Source organism: Rutilus rutilus (genome assembly GCF_951802725.1).
Source record: "Rutilus rutilus genome assembly, chromosome: 2".
Lineage (NCBI taxonomy): Eukaryota > Metazoa > Chordata > Actinopteri > Cypriniformes > Leuciscidae > Rutilus > Rutilus rutilus.
In genome coordinates, this window is record NC_140210.1 from 52,780,049 (window position 1) to 52,795,371 (window position 15,323).

Here is a 15,323-nt window from a genome sequence, read left to right on the forward strand (position 1 = left end):
CAAGATGGCTGTGTACTTTCTCTTAATTAATTACACAAAAATACAGTAAGGTTCTTAAACTCTGTGCATCAGAAATGTGCAGAAATGTGCATCAGGTGTACTTTGTATTTTTATGTTTTTAATTAATTTATGAAGCCACTGCCAACTCATTGTTACATGTTGCATAGTTATATTATAATACTATCATATTCTGTGTTGGCGATTAGCTAACTGCACTGTAAATAGAAAAGCCTGACAATATCACAGCTAAATACCTTTACGTATTGTACATTCCGCCATGTTAATCACTGACACACCCCCAACTCGTAAAGATCGGAGCTTAGAGAAAATCCCGAGCTCCCCACTGGTATTTAGACATTGTGGTGGCGTTCAAGTGCGTTCAACTCGTAAATACGATCTATATGAGATGACTTGAACGCACCAAGACTCACATTCTGACTAGAATCTGAGTATGACGATGTCAGGCTATCATCCTTGTATAACTACAGCATGAAATGTACTGTAAAAACACAGCAAATGATTTAAAAAAATATATTATGCATAAGTTTTTGTTTTTTTGTTATAGTCAACACTCTCATATACATCAAGAATCATCACGTGATTCTAAATGTTAAACCACCCGTTTGAAATGATCTCAGCTTCTCCTTATAGTATTAATGCATGGTAGTGATCAGAGTAATATTTTTTTATTAATAATAACAGAGTAACTTGTTATTTGAACTTGTTATACAAAATACAGATTTATTTAATATTATATCAACCAACTGTAAGTCATAAACTAACCTTCTTCAGATGATCTCTCTTTATTTATATTACAACATACAAATGTTTTTAGTAAAAACACAATTGCAGATACTAAAAAAAATAACTAAATAAACAAAAGTCAAGGGTCAAGAGCCCAACTAAAGCAAACACTGATACACAAAATGGTGATTTCAAACTATTATTTTCAATAAAACATCAACATCTAAACCTCTGTTAATTCTAATAAGAACTTCTGTAGACGTGTGACATAAATAAAGTCAGTCTGGTTAGTAATAAGTGAAGCTGGTAATGCTGTTTGTGGAGTTGTTTAATCCTCCTCTGATGAGATTGTTGTATTACACATTTATAAAATGTTACATATAGGTTCCAATACAATAGTATATAAACTGAGAAAGTTCTGTTGGCTGTGTTTTACATTTTGAGGCATAGATGATGAGATTCAAAGTAATTGTGTGAATTGACACAGTTCAAATAAAGATTCATGCCATTCTCATTTGTCACAATATGGAGTCACTAGCCAGTTTCACACATTAAACCTAAATTACCGTTCAGTTGCTGAATCAATTGTTCCAGTGCCATGTGTTACACAAGATGGAGTTTCGGTTCCTTGCCACTGTCGCCTTTTTTCAACCTTTGTTGTCATTGGCTTTTGGCTTGGACATTAAATTTAACATTTAATTTAATTTTCAACAATAACATTGATCTGCCTGCATTGACACCATTATATGAGAACTAAACTAAGCTGGACGATGACATCACGGTGTTCTCCAGAGTGGCTATATATCTAAATAACTTTTTTACAACAAAAATGAAACATCACTAAACTTACTTAAGCTGGACTGTGACGCTATTGAAACAAACTTTATTTTCCTGTTTCTCTGTAAAGCTGCTTTGAAACAATCTTTATTGTAAAAAAGCGCTATATAAATAAATGTGACTTGACTTGACTTCAAAGAAGATTAAGTCAAGCAACCCAGGTGATGACATTAACCTTTTGTCTTTATGCACCTCCTGAACAGTGTCATTAGCCCTATTCGGACGGGACTAGTTTTCCAAACGACGTTTGAGTTACAATTCTTATCAACCTACGTCTGTGATTTCATGGACGGATTTGGACGGGACTAACATCTCCGTGTTTATTACCGAGGTAGAAGTGTCTGTGTTTTACATGTGGGCATTGCAGAAGATCACGTGTTCAGAATGTGTGGATTGCGTATGGTCATATTTTGAAATTAAGTACTTTTAAAATTAAGCACTTTCAAATATAAAGTAAAACGTCCTAACATATTTAATCTAAATTAATCTACATTCGAACCTCTTCATTTTAGTATGGTAGTTCACGTTGACCAAAACACACAAGAAAAAGCGTAAAAAATAAATAAAAAAAAACATTTTCGGCAATCACAGATATTCGCATTCGGACGGGATTAGATTTCTCTGAGGACCGCCGAGTTTGACGAAAAACAGTAGGTAATTTGCTCTGGAATTTTTACAGAGGTCGTGTGAGAAAAAGACAGACATGGCAGATTCGGACAGGATTAAAATCTCAAAGTACGTCTGTGAAACAGAAATTTCTCTGACGTCCCCCTGTGAAACTAGTCCCGTCCGAATAGTGCAGTTGTCCCAAGTTAAGCTATGACAATGTGAAGGTATGGGTGATACTGTCAGGCTGATTGGATTATCATCTATGCATTTGAATGACACTGTTATGCTGATTAGACAGGTAACGAGCTGACTCCTGTACTTCATTTATGTGCTACCTCTATGTAAATCCCTCCCCCTTGAAAGGTATATAAACTACAATGTAAAGTTCCCCTGGTCAGACTTGGATGACTACAGCGATGTACAGCGAGTTCTCAATAGAGTAACTTCTGCTTGAAAGATATCTCTTAGTCTTCGCTTCCGAGTTTCCTACAAGATCTTGAGAGATTTAATGTCTTCTTTTATTTCAGTTGATTTCTTGTGGCTGAAGTCAGTTGTAGTTTCTGTTATTGTTGTTCCTCTGTCCTTCTGCTTGTTATTACTTAACTATCTCATTAGCTCTGACATTTTGCCTGTAGTGTGCACACTGAGCAGTGTTCATTTCATCTGGCTAACCCATGTGGGGCCTACATGGAAACTGTGGACAAAACTGGCTGGAACCCAGTTTGATAACCCAGGCCAAACCCATCTTGGCCCCACATGGTTGTGCTGGTCTGCAACACGATTGGGCAATTCAGTAATTGGAAATGACATCACTCAAACATAAAACTCATATATTATTTTAAAACAATCATGAACAGTTTTCCCAGACTCTTACAAGGATATGAACTGCAATATCTGCACAGAGACACAACAATAAAATAGATTATTTCTGAGGGGTGGACTTAAAATTTGCTGTGGGATCATCGCCCTCTAGCGCCAAATCATCGCAATTTCAAAACATGGTTTGAAACATTATCCCCTGGAGTTGTTTAATCCTCCTCTGCTGAGATCTTCACAGATTTACCCCTGGTTTCACAGACAGGGCTTAAGACTAGTCCTAGACTAAAATGTAAGTCTGAGCTGTTTCCACTGAAATAAACTTGCACTGACTGATCTTAAAAATATATCAGTGCCTTTTTAGTTTTAAGATGCACATCGGTAATGTTTTTTTTCTAAGCATGTTTATAAAAATTACTTAAATGTCCTAATTGATCTATGGTCTAATCCTGGCTTAGTCTAAGCCCTGTCTGTGAAACCGGGCCTATAGGCTTGTTCGACTTGAACCGGAGCTGCACAGACTGATCTGTGAATGACATCAAAGTACCGCGAGAGCGATTAGAGAGCAGACGGCTCGTATGCTTTTGAATCGCTCTCGAGGTACTTTGACGTCATAAACCGATCGGTCTGTGCAGCTCCGGTTCAAGTCAAACAAGCCTAATGATGTACTAAAGTCTCGTTTGTTGAAATCACGTGACAGGTTGATACGAGCTTCAAAGCACCAATATGAAACAATGGGCTGAAATATATTTTTGCAAATTTAATTTCTATTTAAAATAGGGATACAATATCAGTCACACAGTTCCTTTAATAAACAGATAATATTTGCACATAATTCAGTCACACTATAATATGTGTAAGGTCCTTTCAGCAATAGCTCATAGTGGAAAACATGTTTATTGATTACAATACTGTTCATTCATCACACACTTGAATATAATCCATTACTTTGTTTGACAAAAACTATAAACATACTTCACTGCAGAACAGCGGCGTTCACAGATACAGTCGCTCATTTTTATTGGTAGTTGTGACGTGTGTGTGCAGAGATGCCACAAAAGTTGAGTAAAGTTTAAGTGTGCTTCATTTTACCATGGCGGCTTGTTGTGTGGCTACAACAGAAATGAGAAAAGATAATTTAAGTGATTAAAAGTGAAGAAAGTTAAAGTGATGTTCACTATCTATTGACGAGTACGAGGACACTTTCTTTATTGATTATATTGAGAAGACCTGAGGATCTCACACTTACTGAAACATTTTCATATTCAGAAGAGCCCGACTGGTGAACAGCAGGTCTGGGATGAACAGTCTATGTGAAAAACACATAGATTATTTATTACCTGAATTTTGAATGCAAATCTTTTGCATATGTAGTTTTGGACATTTCACTTACTGTGAGTGTGTTGTACTGGTCAGAAGATCTGGTCCTGAGGTCAAGAGCTGTATATGAGCCTGCACTGGGATCATCATTCTACACATATTACACACACACACACACACAATCTCTGCATGGATGGAGAGTCTAATTTCCTTCTTTTATTGATTTTATTATGTTATTCTTTGATCATCTCACCTCATACTCATGTATTTCAGATCTTCTGTTCATCTTTTTCCTCTGACTGTCAAAAAGAAAAAAAGAAACGTCCCGGTTACGTATGGTAACCCTCGTTCCCTGAAACATGGCGACATAATTTGGATCACTTCAGGGAGCCCTATCATCTTCGAGTGTATACAGAACGTGCCAATGCATATATTTGCGTGCAAGATTTGCATCGTGTGCCCCGCCCCGCAGCGTGGGTATAAATACAGAAGCGGATGCACGCACCTTTGTTTTTTCGCAGAGGAGCTGACAGCGATGGCATAGGAGCCGTACAGCGATGGCATAGGAGCCGTGGCAACGGGACGTAACGTCTCCTGTTCCCTATTTCAGGGAACGAGGGTTACCATACATAACAGAGACATTCCCTTTCAGTTGGTCATATTCGACGCTGCGTCGACGTGCCGACGTAATTGGGATCACTATGGAAAACACCACAGTCGCTACCACCTACAGCGCCCTGCAAAAGTCTCTCAGCCCCCAAGCTGACTGGGTCGGAAGACCTGCATAAAGAGAGTTTATACTACTGTTCCTTATAACCCACACAGTAAGACTCTTTGGATAACACTGGGAAAGTGTGCCCCTTCCAGGGGAGAGGAAGGGGTTGGGAGGTAACAGGTGGAAGTTACACATATGGGCTGGCCGAGCAGGGCAGTGCAACATATGGAATGTCACCATAGTAGGGGGACACAACACCGGACAATGACGGCAGAGTGGACTCTGCCAAGGGAAATCCACAGGCTCACCGCAGGGAGCCCTTCCGTGAAAGAATACACATATGGGATCGCCGCAGGGATCATTACATATAGGACCCAGCCTAGCACTGGTTCCACCATGGGGAGGGGAATGGCGCAGCAAGCCAACACTAGAGCAGGTACTTCAGTGTTACTGGCTACTTGAGGCAAGCACAAGGGAAGAAACTGTCTCTACACGTAGGCTATAGAATCTAGCGAATGTGTTTGGTGTCACCCAGCCCGCAGCTCTACAGATATCTGCCAGCGAGGCGCCTAGGATAAGCGCCCAGGAAGAGGCAACATTCCTAGTGGAGTGAGCTCTTGGGACTGGTATGCCAAGGCGATGGCATCCACTATCCAGTGGGCCATACTCTGCTTGCATCCAAAACAGACAAAAAAGCTGGTCTGAGGTCCTGAGAATGTGCGCTCTGTCCATGTATAGGCGCAGAGCGCGAACGGGACAGAGAAAAGCCAGGGCTGGGTCTGCCTTCTCCAGGGGCAGCACTTGCAGGTTCACCCCCTGGTCCCGGAAGGGAGTGGTAGGAACCTTGGGCAAGTATCCGGACGGTAGTCTCAGGATCACGTTGAGAGTTGGCCGGGCCGAATTCTTGATGTCCGGAGATAGTGGCGACATACACTTTAAGGGTGGAGGAAGACAGCCTTCGCTCCAACCCAGCTTGCAGGAAGGAAAGCACTGCCCTGATCGGGCAAGTTCGAGGGTTCTCCTGGTGAGTATGCCAGTATGTGAGTATGTCAGTATGCGTTTCATGGCCTTATTTCAGTGACAATTTTTTTTTGTATTTTCACAAACCACGCATAAATGTCATTATCTCAAAACTACAAACTTTTACATACATGCTGCTGATATATTATTGTAGCAGAGTTTGTGCTGAATACAGTGAAATCAGACTTTAGCCATGAAAATGTCACAAGTAACAGAAATAAGCACTAATGTCAGAGCATGTCAGAACACCTCCAGGGCCAGAAAACAGCTGAGACCCCAGAGGGTTAAAGGAATTCACGCTGTTCAACACTGGCTGAACATGGGCCTCCGTGAGGGCTGTAGAAGCCGGTCTTCATATCGGCTGGAGCGACCGGCTCTATCGCGTCCTTTGCCAGTAGGAATGCGATTTCTGCCTGTGCAGTTTTTTGCATTGCTCGGACAGTGAGGTCGGTTGCCGCACGGGAAGACTTCCGGGAAGAAAAGCCCCGGGGCGGAACCCTGAGAACCATCGCGGCCCACCCAGAGAAACCAATCATCCAACCTAGAAGGTTCAGGACACGGTCGAGGGTTCCATGCCAGTGGCAGTGTCACACCTGTGATGCTCTTTTAGGGAAAGTACTCTTTTAGTTTTAGTGCTGAGGCACCCAGTGATAGCTGCACTGCACAAGTAGGAATAGTGCAGCCTGCTGTGCACCCTCAAAACGGGGAACACCGAACCGACAAAGAAATTTAGTGCTGTGAAAACAGCAGTTGTTGAGCTTTCTCTTTAAAGCTTGTGGCCACCGCTGATCGCGCCATCACATCAGCACCAAACAAAAGGATTTCCACAAAGTAGAAGCTCTTGAAGAGACTTGGAGAGAACAGGAAGCTCGGCTCAGAAGTGAAAGCCAAAGGTGCGTGCATCCGCTTCCGTATTTATACCCGCGCTGCAGGGCGGGGCGTTACATGCAAATCACGCACGCCAATGTGCATTGGCTCGTTCTGCATACCATCGAAGATGATAGGGATCCCTGAAGTGATCCCAATTACATCGGCACGTCGACTTAATGTCGAACATGACGGACTGAAAGGCAACTAGAAATTTCATTGTTTCATATATAAATAATTATCAAATATCCTTATGCATTAGTTTGAAAGTAGATGAAATTCTCTAATATTGTATTTACATTATAAATAGTATGGTGATGAAGATGATGATGATGATGAATAATCCTCCAGATACCACTGTGATCACAATCACATTCCTACCAGCAACATGATGAACTGAAAGAGGAAGATCATCATGATTAACTCTCCAAACTAATGAATGATGTGAAGATACAGGAGTGTGTTAATAAAAGCTTCACCTGTGACAGTTACAGCGTCTGATCTCTGAGATCCATGTTGATTGTGAGCCTGACAGTAGAAGCGTCCACTCTGTAGTGCACTGAAACTCTGTCCAGATCCAACAGCTGAGGTTTCATTCTCCTTAAACCAGCTGAAGTTCAGAGCAGGAGGGTTTGAGTCACTGATGCAGTTCAGAGTCACTGAATCTCCCTCCACTATTTCACCAGAGATAGACACTAAAACATTTTTTGGCGGGTCTAAAGCAGAAAACACATCAAATTTCACATCACAGAAAATGTTTAGAGGATTTAATATCACAGTTACTGAACCATCATTAACTCACACATGACATTTAAAGTCACAGCATTAGAATTTTTCCCTCCATAATTATTGATGGACTTGCACTTGTATTCTCCACTGTCATCAGAGCTGATCTTTGAGATTCTGTAGATTCTTTCATATCCTACAAACATTCCTCTTTTAAACCATTTGAAGTACTGAGCAGGAGGGTTTGAGTCACTGATGCAGTTCAGAGTCACTGAATCTCCCTCCACTATTACACCAGATGGACTGATGGACACTGAGACGCTCTTTCAGCAGTAGGGGGTGTGTCCACTCACGATAGGGGAGGAGAGAGAGTGAGCAATAGGGAGATTTGAAGAAAGAGTGTAGGAAGAGAAATAGCTGAGAGACATTACACAAGAGAAAAGGTCAGAGGAATATCACTGGGAAAAAAAACATTATAATCAAGGGCTTTAGAACCAATGTTACTATAAGAAAAGCTTTCCAGTGCCGGAGAGACTTCAGCTGGAAGGCCTGAAAACAGATGCTGAGGTTGTGTTGTTTCTGCTCCATACATGAGTAACACTGGTTTTGGGTGTCATTGGTTTTCTGGAACTGTTGTGCTGCTGGCGACTAACAACCAACTCTTGCTTGTACAGTATATAGTACAGTGTTTTGTAACAGTGTTGTGGGCCCAACATGCAAAAAAACAATCAGAGTCTCATCTCCCAATACCTTTAAAATCCAGTTGCGCTCACGGCAGATTCGCTATTTACATGACGACATTTGCAAGCGGAAAGACTGAACACATTTCTAGAGAGCAAACGGCTCATGTGCAAGGTTAAAGCTGAATCAGACCATCTACGGGACAAGCCGGATTCCACCATATCTTTATGAACACAATATTAATATTTTACATTGTAATCCTTTTATTTTTAATATTTGGCATGTTTGTGTGCTGCTGCGCATCCCTGTGTTTGTAATAAGTGTATGCATGTTGTGGACCGGCCTATAGGCGCACATTACTAACGCACTTTAGACCATTGCCATTGACTTTAGACCAGGTTCCAGTAGGTCAATGGCTCAGTCTATTTCAGTTCCTCAAAATAGCAACATGCCAACAATGTGCTTGAACACACCTGGTTTTCAGACCAGCAGCCCATGGGTGCAAATGCATTTGCTATTTAAACAACGTGGCACAGGACGTGAAAATCATGACTGCGTCGGGCCTGGCAAAAAACACTTGCGTCGCGCCTGGAGCTGCATTGCACCGGGTGTATGATAGTGCCCCATAGATGCATATGTCAAAGGGATTGTCAGTCTGCAGGTTTCGATTCAAAGTGCTGACAAGGTAATAACGAAGATGTTCAGAAAGACTGATAACATCTGCTTAATAACTAGTTTGCAATATAACATTTTAAATGTAGTTTTAAGGTTAAATGAAAATAAAAATCAGTAAATTAAAGTTTAAAGTTTAAAGTTATTGATGCACTTAAAAAAGTTATTAGCACCACCTCTGAACTGTATCATTTTCTTATACACTAAATTAAATACTAATAATAAGATACTCACACATGACATTGAGCTGAACAGCAGGAGAGATGTGAGTGTGTCCGTCTACAGCACAGCTATATCTGCCTGAATCCTCTCTTCTGACTGACTGCAGCAGGAGTTCATTGTTTCTGTCTCTTCTCTCAGTTAATGGCTGTGAGTTTCTGTACCAGATGAATGTTGCTCTGTCAGTCAGAGCGCAGCTGCTTTTACATCTCAGATTGACTGAATCTCCCTCTGTCACTCTCTCAGGCGACTCCACCTGAAGATCTGAACACAACACACACATTATATCTAGTGCTGCTGTCATACACTGATTATTTTTCAACATAATGCACAGAAGAAGAGAGAAACCTCATCAAACTCACCTGTGACAGTAAGAGTTACACCTGGAGAACTAATCCATTTGTTTTGATTAGTGATGAAACTGCAGTAGTACTTGTCTTTATCCTTCAGTGTCACGTGACTCAGTCTGACGGTGCAGTTCTGCTGTTGATCTCCCAGATACTGAAGCCTCTGACTATATTCAGGGTCCTCAGACAGATCTGGATACTCTCCACCCTTTTTTACAGCACCTTTGGTCCAGAACACTTTCGTAATATAATATCCAGTGTATGTAAAAGTGCATGTCATTTTCACTGTTGAGTCCTTTAGTGCACAGATGTCTAAAGGAGAGTAACTCACACGCGGATCATACTGGCCATAAACTCCTGAAACACACATTAAAGGGATAGTTCACCCAAAAATTCAAATTAGCCCATGATTTAATTTAGAATGTCATATACACCTAGGGTGACTTGAGGGTGAGTAAATCATGGGCTAATTTTCATTTCATTTCACTATTTTTTAGATTAGATTAGATTTTTAGATTAGATTCAACTTTATTGTCATTACACAAGTACAGGTACAAGGCAACGAAATGCAGTTTAGGTCTAACCAGAAGTGCAATAGCAGCAAGTGCAGGATATACAGTGGTTCATAAGTGCAGAACATGGATATGTACTGAATAAATATAGAGTTGAATACTATTATAAACAAAAATTTACAGATAGATTGTCCTATGAATATAATATACAGATAACTATTACTGTGAACAGAATTTACAGCTAGATATGTACTGAATATAATAATATACAGATGGCTATTACTATAAACAGAATGTTTACAGATAGATATGTACTGAATATAATATACAGATGGCTGTTACTATAAACATAATTTTACAGATAGATATGTACTATGAATATATATACAGATGGCTGTTACTATAAACAGAATGTGAGCATAATATACAGATGGATATTACTATAAACAGAATTTTACAAATAGATATATGTATAAGTTAGGCTAATGAGCAGTATAACAATGGATTTAAAGTAGTGCAAATAAAGTTTGGACAGAAGCTATCCGAGTGAAAGTGCAGTGGAAAGTAATTGCATATTACAGTTAAGGTACGATATTGCAATGTATATATAACAGTCGGTACTGTAAATAAACAGTCGGCAGTGCAAATGAGCATATTCCAGTCAAGGTAGTAGTGCAAGATGCATATGTAAACAGTTGTTACTGTAATAACAGTCAGCAGTGCAAATGAACATTATAGTATTGCAAATAACAAAATGGAGGCAGGTGTGAGGAGGGAGAGGAGAGTCAATCAGTATATAAGGGGAGTGGGATCAATGAGGGTTAGAGTTTAATAAAGAGACAGCTCTGGGGAAAAAACTGTTCTTTAGTCTGCTGGTCCTGGTCCGGAGGCACCTGAAACGCCTGCCGGAGGGCAGGAGAGAAAACAGTCTGTGGGCTGGGTGAGAGGAGTCCTTAAGGATGCTGCGAGCTCGATGCAGACAGCGTTTCCTCTGGATGTGCTCGATGGCAGGTAGTGGAGTCCCAGTGATGCGCTGGGCGGTTTTCACCACCCGCTGCAGTGCCTTGCGCTCTGCAACAGAACAGCTCCCATACCACACTGTAGCACAGTTGGTCAGGATGCTTTCTATTGCACAGCGATAGAAGTTCACCAGGATAGTGGAGGAAAGCTGATTCTTCCTCAGTGTCCTCAGGAAGAAGAGGCGCTGGTGAGCCTTCTTGACCAGGCTGGAGGTGTTGGTTGTCCAGGTCATGTCCGCCGAGATGTGGGTCCCCAGGAACTTGAAACTGGAGACACGCTCAACAGCCATTCCATTGATGTGGATGGTGTCGTGTGTGCCTCTTGACACTTTCCTGAAGTCCACGATGAGCTCCTTCGTTTTGGTGGTGTTGAGGAGCTGGTTATTTTCGGTGCACCATGTGGCCAGGTGCTTGATTTCCTCCCTATAGGCAGTCTCATCGTTGTTGCTGATGAGACCAATCACCGTAGTGTCGTCCGCAAACTTGACGATGGAATTAGATCCGTACACAGGCTTGCAGTCGGAGGTGAAGAGGGAGTAGAGGAACGGGCTTAGCACACAGCCCTGTGGTACACCAGTGTTGAGTGTGATGGATGTGGAGCAGTTGGAGCCTGATCGAACATTCTGGGGTCTGTTGGTCAAGAAGTCCAAAATCCAGTTGCACATGGAGGTGTTGAAGCCCAGGTCTCCAAGTTTGGCTATTAACTTAGTTGGGATGACAGTGTTGAATGCTGAGCTGAAGTCAACAAACAGCATGCGTGCATAAGTGTTCTTATTGTCCAGATGTGTGAGCACAGAGTGCAGTGCCATGGAGACTGCATCCTCTGTGCTCCTATTGCTACGGTAGGCAAACTGGTGTGAGTCCAATGTGGATGGTAGAGAGTCTTTTAGGTGTGCCAGGACCAGCCGCTCAAAGCACTTCATTACGATGGGTGTGAGTGCTACAGGGCGGTAGTCATTAAGGCACTTCGGGCTGGAGTGTTTTGGCACTGGCACAATGGAAGTGCATTTAAAGCATGTTGGTACAGTTGCTTGGGCAAGAGACAGGTTGAAAATGTCTGTAAAAACCCCAGCGAGCTGCTCCGCACATGCCCTGAGTACGCGTCCAGGGATGTTGTCTGGTCCAGCAGCCTTGTGCGCGCTGATCCTGCTCAGTGCATTGCAGACATCTGTGGAGGAGAGTGTGATCGGCGGGTGGTCAGCTGAGGATTTGCGCTTGGTGGCAGTTTCTCTGTTGTCTCTTTCAAAGCGAGCATAAAAGTCATTTAGCTCGTTCAGGAAGTTGACATCAGTGGCTGCGGGGGTGGAGTGAGAGGGTTTGTAGTCACTGATGGCCTGAATGCCCTGCCACATGCGCCGAGGGTCAGCGTTGGATTAACTATTTGATTGAATTATAACATTTATGTAAATGAATTGGCCTTTTGAGAGAGAGAGAGAGAGAGAGAGAGAGAGAGAGAGAGGTGTGTTGTGTGAATGATAGCATCTGTGCAGCATCTCTCTATAGCAATGAAGTTTAGAGTTTAATGAATGTAGCGCATTAATATAGAACAGTGATTAAACTGACATGGAACTACCATTAAACGGTTTTATTGCACACCTTTCAGCCAATAAGAATTAAGTATTCAGACAGACCATGGTATAAATGACATTGTATTATCTGATTAAAGAACAATTAATTGATTAATTAAACAAAAAAATTAAAGGGGGTTCAATGATTGGAAGTTCCCAGCAAAAGAAAGGCACAAAAAAACAGGTTTATTTAATAAGTGACTATGTAACGTTAATTATGTTAATTCTCTAATGACTCACTGTGAATCATGAGCAGAATCACCAGAGGAAGACGAGGAGCCATTCTGACTGAGATCACTACAATTTAACACACACATGATTAGAAAAAAAAAGACTTTAGCTTCCAAAACATTTCAATGCATTAGATTTCAAAGAGAATATTTCCTATTGAATAGGCCAGAGGTTTCTACGGAAGTATTAATCTGACTATATTCACATATTAAGCATTGTAACTCTTACCGTGTTCTGGGGAGTCTGATCTCGGGCAGGAGTTAAACTGATTTCACATGATTAACACAGTTTAAAAATCCCTATGCAGGCGTTCGTTCCTTCCTCTTTCTTGGGTCCTGCCCTTGTGTGAGAAACTTCAGACAACTTTTCATCATGATCCTATGGCATGTATCGTAATCTAAAAAGTCTTTAAACCCCAAATTCTTTAACAATAGGAATCCTCATTTCCTATTGTTAAAGGGATACTCCACTTTTTTCGGAACTAAGCTCATTTTACAACTCCCCCAGAGTTAAACAGTTGAGTTTTACCGTTTTAGAATCCATTCAGCCGAACTCCGGGTCTGACGGTACCACTTTTAGCATAGCTTAGCACAGATCATTGATTCTGATGAGTCCAGTAGCATTTCTTTCAAAATGACCAAAGAGTTTCAATATTTTTCCTATTTAAAACTTGACTCTTCTGTAGTTAAACCGTGTACTAAGATCGACGGAAAATGAAAAGTTGCGATTTTCTAAGCCTATATGACTAGGAACTACTCTCATTCCAGCGTAATAATCAAGGAACTGTGTGGCTGTACCATGAGTGCAGCAGGCGTAGTGATATGACGCAGCGCCTGAAAATAGTCCCCAGCTCGGTAACTTCTTCCAACGTGACCGGGACTAAGTTTGTCTAACCTATTAGACCTATTTTCAGGCGCTGCGTCATATCATTACGCCTGCTGCACTCATGGTACAGCCGCACAGTTCCTTGATTATTACGCTGGAATGAGAGTAGTTCCTAGTCATATAGGCTTAGAAAATCGCAACTTTTCATTTTCCGTCGATCTTAGTACACGGTTTAACTACAGAAGAGTCAAGTTTTAAATAGGAAAAATATTGAAACTCTTTGGTCATTTTGAAAGAAATGCTACTGGACTCATCAGAATCAATGATCTGTGCTAAGCTATGCTAAAAGTGGTACCGTCAGACCCGGAGTTCGGCTGAATGGATTCTAAAACGGTAAAACTCAACTGTTTAACTCTGGGGGAGATGTAAAATGAGCATATTTCCGAAAAAAGTGGAGTATCCCTTTAAGGCATTTTGGGTTTAATGAGTTTTGTCATCATTCTTTGGTTCAACACTTTAATTGATCAGTGAATCTCAGATTTATTGACATATTGTCAGATATTAACGTATTTACACTTTTGCTTGCTTTTTCACATATTAAAACTGAAGAGATGTTTAATATGAAGAGATGTTTAGATGTTTATAAATCCTATAAAAATAAAACTGGCTGTTTATACTGGCCACGGTTTCTTCCTGGAAACATTTTCTGAGTAATTGTGAAACATATATTGAGTAAGACTGGATGTTGTCACTTCGACCATAGAGAGTTATTTTTCGACATCCTTGAGAGATGTTCTTTTTGCCTTCAGTTTGGTGGCAAAAATAAAAAAGAGAGAAGTGACATGCAGGAGGTGGTGGATTGTGGTTGTTCGGCATATTTGTAAAATTCTTCAAATGATCAGATTGCATAACACTGCTGGAGCTAACGCTGCATTATCACAGAGTCAACAGAACAAAATTTTTATGCATTAATAATACTAATGTGACCACTTTATGACAATTATATCATTATCAGTACCAACATCACCTAATCTCACTCCACCTTGGCTTTCTTTGCCACAACAAATGCATTTTATTAACACACTGTTACAGCTGCCATAAAGTAAATCAAAAAGTCAAGGATGAAGAGTCCAAATAAAGCAAACACTGATCATCATAACCACAACCTGGTTAGTAATAAGTGAAGCTGTTAATGTTGTTTGTGGAGTTTTTAAAATTAAGATATTTCCTCACCTTAAGATATTTAATTGATTTGACTTGCAGTTAAATGTTCGCATGTCTTCCAATGCAACTTCTTAATTGCAGTAAAAATGTACTTAAATGGGAATTCAAAATTGTCATCCGAAACATGACTGAAATATTTTAAATTAAGTATTTACTATTAAAATAAAAGACCAATTTGGCTAAAAGAATGATTTATTTGGTTGAACTAAGAAACAAAAACCGGTAACACTTTACTTGAAGTGTGCATACACAGTAAATTCCCCAGTGTTAAATCAACACTGCTCAGAGCAAATATGGTCCCACTCTACAGAGTGTTAAAGTAACACTAAAGCAGTGTTAAAGTTAATGAGATAATTAAGTGATTAATTTAG

At 40.7% G+C, this 15,323-nt stretch overlaps 1 protein-coding gene across 1 annotated transcript; it reads right to left on the bottom strand.

The window, feature by feature from the left end:
- Positions 1-3,649: 3,649 nt before the first annotated feature.
- LOC311283970 (B-cell receptor CD22-like) lies at positions 3,650-13,205 on the bottom strand. Its single transcript, XM_084398785.1, has 10 exons — positions 13,132-13,205; positions 12,913-12,969; positions 9,589-9,930; positions 9,242-9,490; positions 7,408-7,644; positions 7,228-7,324; positions 4,580-4,625; positions 4,400-4,477; positions 4,256-4,315; positions 3,650-4,118 (listed from the first exon to the last, which is right to left on the bottom strand). The coding sequence occupies exons 2-10, from the start codon at positions 12,953-12,955 to the stop codon at positions 4,095-4,097; spliced, it is 1,176 nt and encodes a 391-aa protein (XP_084254911.1). The 5' UTR covers positions 12,956-12,969; positions 13,132-13,205; the 3' UTR covers positions 3,650-4,094.
- Positions 13,206-15,323: the final 2,118 nt, after the last annotated feature.

Excerpts from the sequence above, each read along its gene's own strand:
- LOC311283970 (XM_084398785.1), bottom strand. The coding sequence starts at position 12,955 with ATGGCTCCTCGTCTTCCTCTGGTGATTCTGCTCATGATTCACA. Across the intron at positions 9,931-12,912 it reads GATTCTGCTCATGATTCACA|GAGTTTATGGCCAGTATGAT; the intron begins GTGAGTCATTAG and ends TGTGTGTTTCAG. Across the intron at positions 4,626-7,227 it reads ATCACCATACTATTTATAAT|TCAGAGGAAAAAGATGAACA; the intron begins GTAAATACAATA and ends TCTTTTTGACAG.